At 42.2% G+C, this 8,385-nt stretch overlaps 2 protein-coding genes across 38 annotated transcripts in view; one reads left to right on the top strand and one right to left on the bottom strand.

The window, feature by feature from the left end:
• gata2b (GATA binding protein 2b) overlaps positions 1 to 2,064 on the bottom strand; it is a 9,354-nt gene extending 7,290 nt beyond the window's left edge. The window contains exons 1-3 of one of the 2 annotated variants that reach the window (XM_035632080.2): positions 1,905 to 2,064; positions 1,140 to 1,681; positions 187 to 744 (exon numbers count right to left, since the gene is read on the bottom strand). In XM_035632080.2, coding sequence (XP_035487973.2) covers positions 187 to 744; positions 1,140 to 1,365 — 784 coding nt within the window. In that variant the 5' untranslated portion in view covers positions 1,366 to 1,681; positions 1,905 to 2,064. The remainder of the gene's footprint in view (positions 1 to 186; positions 745 to 1,139; positions 1,682 to 1,904) is intronic. The other variant, XM_047332863.1, reaches the window with a different exon arrangement.
• eefsec (eukaryotic elongation factor, selenocysteine-tRNA-specific) overlaps positions 1 to 5,922 on the top strand; it is a 69,877-nt gene extending 63,955 nt beyond the window's left edge. For 12 of the 36 annotated variants that reach the window (XR_004793562.2, XR_004793557.2, XR_004793556.2 and 9 more), the window contains 4 exons: positions 1,934 to 2,185; positions 2,336 to 2,402; positions 2,852 to 3,643; positions 4,262 to 5,922. The gene's annotated coding sequence lies outside the window, so the exon portion shown is untranslated. Of the gene's footprint in view, positions 1 to 1,933; positions 2,186 to 2,335; positions 2,451 to 2,851; positions 3,644 to 4,261 lie in introns of all 36 variants that reach the window. The other 24 variants (XR_004793564.2, XR_004793551.2, XR_004793550.2 and 21 more) reach the window with 11 other exon arrangements.
• Positions 5,923 to 8,385: the final 2,463 nt, after the last annotated feature.

Below are 8,385 nucleotides of genomic sequence, written 5' to 3'. Positions count from 1 at the left end.
AATGTTAAGTTCAACTTTGTCATTGAGACTATACTTCAGAGCTTGGGTTTAGTTTAATGTCACTGTCTCGAGGAGATCGAAGCTGCAGATAAAGGCGCCTCTAAGACCAAATACTCCCTGTTTAGCATTGCGATTAATTATATTTAATTTGGGGGGATTACAGGCTGGTGTCTCCAGTGGACTCACCGGTGCACGACCGGGCCTTGCCTTTGTTCTTGTGGTTGAAGCCGGGTGATGCTCCCAGCAGGCTGCCTGGGTGAAACAGACTGCCGCCGTACTCGTGTGCCGCCGGGAGGGAGTAGGCGGGATACGTCGCCATGGGATGGTGGCTGCTCCTCAGCGGACTGGCGCCCTCCATCTTCATCCCCTCCGTGAGCGACACTTGGTACTTGATAGATTCCTTCTCGTCCATCCGGGGAGACGCGGCCCCCGGGTCCGGCGACACGTCCTTCGGGGGCGTCGGGGGGAACGCGTACAGATGCGGGCTGGCGTGCGACGGCGGCGTGAGCGACGGCGCGGACACCGCGTTTGAGTTGGAGGCGCACGGGTAGACGGCGGAGAGGCCGCCGGGGGACGCGGGGCCCGGGTGGTGCAGGCTGGGTTTACTGAAGGGACTGACGGCCCAGGCGTTGTGGTGGTGGTGGTGGTGGGCGGCGGACAGGGCGGCCTTGCCCCCGTCCAGCCAGGAGATCCCCGGGCTGTGGATGAGATGAGGCCGACACACCGGAGTCCCCGCCAGTCGAGCTGCGGAGAAACCACACGGCAGAACTTCTTATTGGCACGTATTTGAAATAACGAGGAGACCTGTTGATCCCCTGGCTCCACTGGCCAGTTCTGACGTGGAGAGGAAAACTAGCAGAACAATTAAACAAGTTGTCCTGCTCATTTAAAAGGTACAAGAGCCACAACATTCTCATTTGGATTCACATGTTGAAGTCTCCCACTGCAGAGACCTGTCAGGTGTCTGAGGTTCCATTTCAAAGTAAATACACACACAAAAAAAATAAGAAATCGAAAGTTAAGATTTTACCCAGAAGCTGCATTGTTTTCAGAAACAGAAATGCTCCGAGTTGTGTCTGACATGTACAAAAGAAACTGTCGGTTCAAGTCGCACACCCGCGTGTCCCGCCCCGTCTCACCGTGCGCCTGGCTGTAGGACACTCTGGCCCGGGCGGAGTTGTGGTAGTACGGGTTCCCCTGCGAGTCTAGGTGGTTAAAGAAAACATCCACCTCGTCCGGAGGCAGCAGCTGCGCCGTGGGCTCCATGTAGTTGTGGCCCAGGCCCGGGTGGTGGGCGTCCGGGTGTTGTCCGTTCAGCATGGCGTGGTGGTGCATCCAGCGGGGCTGGTCGGTCGTCACCTCCATCTCTCTGCGACTCGGTGTGTGTGTGACTGTGTGTGTGACTGTGTGTGACTCTGTGTGACTCTGTGTGACTGTGTGTGACTCTGTGTGACTCTGTGTGTGTGTGTGTGTGTGTGTGTGTGTGTGACTGTGTGTGTGGGGTCAAAGGTTGTCCGGGGCGAGGACGCGCGGGGTGGATTCGAACGTGTCCTTTACGAGCCCCTCACTGTGTCCATTTGCTGTAGATGACTAATTCTTTGTTTGGGTTTGTTTTTCCCTCCTCCTCTGACCTAAGTCCCTGTCCACTCCAGGACATCGAGTCGAGGCTGACACTTGAAACCTGCAACAAGCAAAACATCGCATGTTAACATTTTAAAGGCGGAGGTGTCGTGCAGCATCACTTCTCTGGACGAGGAGCGCGTTACCACGGCTCCGGTGGCGCACGGCGTCATGCAACTTCAGATAATCTATCATAAAGAAAACCACCCAGAATATTTACTAACACATCCACTCGTCATCCGCAGTCCGTTATACGCCCGTTCCCCGATGAGCACGTCGTGTACCTTCTGACAGCGTTATTGTATCCACACAGTCCGAGCGGTCCCTCGGTGAGTCGCTGCTGCAGGACCTGTCCGCCGGTGGCTCGCTGCTCGTCACTGTCAACTCCGTCCACCGGGACCAAGAGCAACACGTCCAACTGTGGGTGACAGCGCGGGGCGAAGCTTGTCAAGCAGCTCGGGGGCGGAGTCTCCAATAAAGCTGGGACTCAGCCAATTGCACGGCACCTCTGCAGACCCTCGGAGCCGCCACCGCCCCAGTACCCCTGCACCAGAACATCACTGATGTACTGAGAGTTCATATATCATTGCAATGTACAAAGACACTTTGGCTGCATGCTTGTGGCTTTATGGGGAATTCCATGTGGCTCTATAATGTGACTTTGATGTTTCTAAATCTAAATCTATTCGTCTCTTCTGTGTTTTATTTTGATAAGCGTCCGTTCTCAACTGCAGCTGGAATGTGATGAATACACACCGACGGCACGAGTGGATCCAGATAATGTTGGTGTTTTCCTCCACTTTTATTTAGTCTGGCTGCATCTTTTTTCGGTATTTATATCTCAGACTCTTTTCCATTGACGGCACAACTCTGCTCTTTCTTACTCTCCAGTTATTGTTTGAGGATCTTCCTTTTTTTTATATCGGTGACATGAACTTGAAATGCAATACTATACTATACAATAGGCCAACAACTGCATTATTTGCAATTTGCTGTAATTTAGTAGAAGAAGGAGAAACAGGATACATCAAACATAACAAAAGTAATAACACAAAGAACAATAAAGAAGCAGTTCAGTTGCGAAAAAAATCAAGCTTTTTCAGTTCAGATCTGCACACGAGTGTTTCTGGTGCACTTGTGCAAACGTCTTATTGTTATCGTTTTGTATTCACAATGTTTTTTTTACATTAAGAACTCTCTCTCTCTCTCTCTCCTCGTGCTCGATCGACAGACAATGAGCTGAGAGGGAGCGCGTGCAGCTCCGACCAGCCGCCTGCTTGACGCCGTCTCCTGACGTCAGTGCAACTCAGAGAAGAAAAAAACCGGAACAGATTCACGACCTGAACTTTTTCTAACACACACACACACACACACACACACACACAGAGAGAGTGGCCTGCAGGAGTGTGAGGTCCCAGCGGATGAACTTGAGGACACTGCAACTGATATTTACACTGTGGTCACATTAATAATCCACTGAACTTGAACTGTGATTTCGAAGAACAGGCCAACTGCACTGCATGGCACACTACTGACAAAAGTGGACGAGAGATTAGATCAGATTAGAAACTTGAATGTCCTCATTGAGGACATTCAAGTTTTCGGAGAAACACACGCACACACATACCAGCAAATGTTTTGTTTCCTCATACTGCAGTTGACTGATCGTCGCCATAAGGTAGCTACAGTCTATATGAACAAACAGCATGAGACCATCAGTCTGCCCTGGGGTGTGAAACTGGCTAGTTTGGAGCGTTCAGAATTGGGAGTGGGTATTCAACTGGAAATTATGTAAATGCATTAGTAAAGCATGCATCCAAAAATCGTTTATTTTAAATTTACACCAGAATACTATATTTGCCATATTTATCTCATTGACTAAACAAGGACATCATTGAATCCGCCACACACATACAGATTAATCACCTCATTTATTCTTTTGAATGCAGATGCTGCACTATAAGTCCACCTTTGGGAGCAGGTCGTGAAGAGGCAGCAGCGGTTGTACCTCACACACCTGCAGGTATTAACCCTCCTCTCTTTCTCTTTTTCAACAGGAAAACCTAAAAAAAAAATCCTGCTATACTCTGTGCAAATCCAATTACAAACCATTTTCAATTAGTCTAATTATCAATCTATATATCTGTCTATCTATATCTATCTATCTCTATCCATCTATCTACATTTCTTTCTATCTATCTATCTATATGTCTATATATATATATATATATATATATATATATATATATATATATACACATATATGTGTATATATATATATATGTATATATATATATATATATGTCTATCTCTATCTATTTATTTATCTATCTATCTATTTATCTATATTTCTATCTATCTATCTGTATATCTATATCTATATATATTTATGTATATATCTTTCTATCTATGTATTTTTCAATCTATTTATCTATTATCTTTCTTTCTATCTATCTATCTATCTATCTATCTATGTATTTATTTATATATGTATCTTTCTATCTATACATGTTTATTTTCCGTTTTTGTATTTGTTGTTGTTGCTTAATGGTCTTAATATTTCATTTCCCCGATAAGAGCAGTAACTTTTGATGATTTTTGAAGATGACTAATCTGAAGAGTTGCCTGTCATTACTCACAGTTTCTCTCCAGGCAGCGTCGAGAGCCAATCCACCGTGTGCAGGCGGGAGACAGCAGCTCGCACGGGCGGGACAAGTGTTGCAGTATTAGAGCTCATCAGCATGATAATGTGCAAATACACATGCTTTGAGTGGGAGCCCTTCGATCTGGCCTGGCGATAAAACCTTATCGGCGGCGAACATCCACTTCCATTTTAGGATTTGACATTAATTCAATCCTCTTTTTCTCCCCCTTTCTTTTTCTTTCTTTTTCTTTTATTTATTTTTTGTGTGTACTGCCCCCTTTTTCCTCACAGAAGCCACGGAGAAAGAGAGAGGTCGCAGCTCGACTCAGCTCTGAGAATCTCATTATGGGACCACCGCTGCAAAAAGAAGTGGCTTATAATATCAATGAAAAATAAATGTCGCTTGAGTGTAATACAGCAACAAAAATGAAAAGTATAGACGTCTAGTATTAGAATGAAAAGCCCAATTATTATAAGTGTTAATGAATTAATAGATTCGTATTATTATTTGTATTTGTTTTATTAGATATTTATTTAGCTGATTTCTAAACAATGATTATTTCCAGCACGTTACACTGATGTGCGTTGGGGTTTATAAGCTTGAAGCAGAGGGAGCGAGAAATCCAATGCAGGATCCTTGGGTCCCGATGATTATACCCATCCCGGGGTAATTTTTCACCGGTGCTGGGCTAATCTTTGTTCTTTGTGAAGATAATAAATTGCCTAATCGTTATCAGCGAGCTGCTGGAGGTGTCGCGGAGAATGGGGCCGCTCGGCCCCGGGAAAATCGGCTCCAAAGTGCCGCGGAATAAATGCCATTTCTTATCTCCCTCTGCCAGATTATCGCCGCCTTTTCAAACCCGCACAACAAATACATCTAATGCAGGGGATGCATCATTTGCTGGACCAGATCTGTGTGAATGATGATAGATTGATAGATAGATACGGAGGGGGGGGGGGGGTGTCGGTTATTATTTACAAGTTTAATGTTCTGCATGTGCAAAGTCTTTATTCGTCTATCGACAGTATTATGCAGCTCGCTTTTCCATTATTTTTTAGGTTATCTGCAGGAGCCATCTGAGGTTCCGGTTCTTTGTTGGGATCTGATTTCTTTCATGTTGGATTTCACTGGATAAGAGTTAAACAGACTCAGCCGCGTCCACCCAGGGAGAAAGATATATCTGAATATATCTGTTTTCATGTGTGTTGGACATTTTTGCGAACCGCAAATGCGAGCAACGAGCCACGTGTACCGTTATAAATCGGCCCCTGTTAGATTGACTTGATAATTAAACCAGGTTTATTCATCCATTCTAATCTTGTTTTGAATGCTGTAACACTTTATATGGCTGTTGTATCAAGGTGCATGAAAACGGTGAAGATGAGGGGATTTGGCCATTGTCCAAAGTGTTATGAGCGTGCTTGATATTTAATAAATTCCCTCAAACAGCTACAAACCAAATCTTTTACACATTTATTGTATTCTCGAATTTGAAGACAATTGGGTTGAAAAGAAAAATACTAAGATAAACATACTGTTGATCGAAAAAAAACCCCCCAAAGAAAGACATTTTCTCCAGCACAAAAGCTGTAGTCCCATGTCTCATGAAGAATAAGATCAAATAAAGCATGTGTCCTGTAAAGACACAAAGAATGAAGAAGAATCTATTTATTGTTGGCATTAAAACATTGTGCAGGAGTAGTGTATGTGCATGAGGGGTGACCAGCAATGGCAGAAAAAGGTATTTTTCCAATATACACAAACTGGATTCTTAATAACTTGGCAGCTGCAGCAGCCCTGGGTGCCGCTGATGGTCTCCAGGGTAACGGAGATAACAGCTCAGTCATTTTCCATATCTTGAAGTCTATTATATTCAAGGATTAGTTCTCCTTCCCGAAAAGGTCAAACATAAAGTCAAGCCAGCCAGGAGTGCTCCTCCTCCTCCTCCTCCTTCCTCCTATACAGTAACAGAGCATTTACCTTCTTTTTCATATTATCTATAGGTAAACCAGTGTGATGACCCCTGTTGACACAATACTTTGATAGATGCAAACCTCCCATAGCAGACAACAAACGTCCCTGGATTTCCTTTAATATTCTCACATGGACCTCTGTGTTTGACTTCAACATTGATTTCCTCTCATCTTATCTCCTCTGCAAAGCCATACGTTTTTGTATTATCCATCTAATATCATAGTTCCTTCATCTCTTTTATTTGCTGTGACCCAAATATTGCTTTCTCTTGACCCAAGACACAAAAACAAAGATGAGATGATATAATACCTCATCAGTGGCACGGTATGTGATGTAGGGACGTACAATATCTCAGTCCTTGGCCCTGCTGTATAGATACAATCATTTTAGAGTTTCAGGAATAGTCAGGAGCCACATTCACAACATATCCTGGGATCAGATGTAGCCTCTGATTGGCCACATTAGGAGAAACTTAAAAAAATAAGTAATTTGATTTTAACAATAGTGGTTTCGCTCAAAGACTAATTCACTACTATTACAATACACATGTACTTTAAGTCCAAGAGAAGTTAGACTTTGTCTAGAGACAGTGTTTTGAAAAGAAAAACAACCATCAAAAAAGCATAGTTTGAGTGCTGGTAATATGAATCTTTATTAATGAATATATTTAAATTTCTTTTAGTTTCAAGGTTTTTTTAAATTAATTTTTCCTTTAATTTACTTAGATTCCTTATATGATTATTTTTTTATTTTTGTTCATTTAAATTTTGTTATTTTTTCTGTTTTTGTTCATGTTTACTTTTATTTATGAATCAACTGAACTTTAAAATTCAGTTTAATTTTTTTTTTAATTCTTAAGCTAAATAGATTGTATATGTTTTAATTATATGAAATTCAATCTATTAGTCAAATATTTTTTTTGTACTTAATTCATACAATTAAAGTGTTATTAGAATTGATTTGATTTCTGTTTAACTCTATTTTTTATACGATTCAATATTTATTAAATCTTCTATTTGTTTCATCAAATTTAATTCAATCCAATCAAATACAATCTGGTTCGCTCTCACGCTTTCATGTATTGATATGTGACAGGTGTTAACCAATCACTGCAGTCATAGTGAAAGTCTTGTGAGTAAATTCATTCAGAAACACGAGTGTCTGAAATTCTTTGCCATGAACCTTTAGCTCCATTTAGGAGAACCTCTGATGGCGAGGGGAGACTGTCGCGATGCTGCATGTTGGTGTAGACAGGCGGACAGTGACACCTAGTGGAGGGCGTCTCTTCATCCTCCCGCACTGATGTGGAAGATGCAGCTGCCTCTTTCATTTATTTTAAACCTCAAAAATGGATTTCCCTTAGACGCATGGAGCCATTTTGTTTGAAGAAACCATCTTTGATTCTTGCAACTTTGAATTAACAACCATTTTGGCACAGATTTGACACTTAGAGGTGGGGACAACCCCGGATGAATGAGGGGATGCACATAATCCAGATGCTTGCATGCAGAGCCCGAGGGGTCACTGGAGTGAGGAGTATAAAGAGGATGATGATCAATTCACTGTTGATCATCGTGTTTTCAGATATGAAACCCGGAAAATGTCAGGAAAATTTCTTCCATTGTCATATGTCAAACGCAGCAGGAGATCGTTCCAGTAAGACGTGTTCACAGGAAGAGGAACATTTACAGAACATTCTGTGGCTTCTGGGTAGAACATGTAGGAGGCAGGACGTGAAGATAAGTGTTTTTGTTTACACTCATCAACACGCTCTCTCTCTCTCGCTCTGTGTGAATTTTTTTCTCTCCTCCTTTATATCTCTACTCCACAACAATTCACAGTCAGATGCAGATTCATAGAAAGTATAATAAACTGTTAAATAATAATTTAAAAAAAAATATTATTTGTTTAAATTACATAGAATGTGCTACTACTCAGCAGTACATGTAGTAGTTAGTAGTTCGCCTCACCTATTGCATCATTAAATTGTACATTAATGCATTTGTAGTTTTAATCCAGTAATATGATATATATTTTGTAGTATTCTGATATGTGCCATTCTGCAAATTTGAATGTGTCTTTGTAAATGTTGATGCCAGTACTTTAACTCAAAATTTAAATATGTGACTTTCTTTTGAAAGGACAA

The sequence above is a fragment of the Scophthalmus maximus genome, chromosome 6, assembly GCF_022379125.1.
Source record: "Scophthalmus maximus strain ysfricsl-2021 chromosome 6, ASM2237912v1, whole genome shotgun sequence".
In the NCBI taxonomy this organism is placed as follows: Eukaryota; Metazoa; Chordata; class Actinopteri; order Pleuronectiformes; family Scophthalmidae; genus Scophthalmus; species Scophthalmus maximus.
This window is presented reverse-complemented; position numbering and strand designations above follow the sequence as displayed.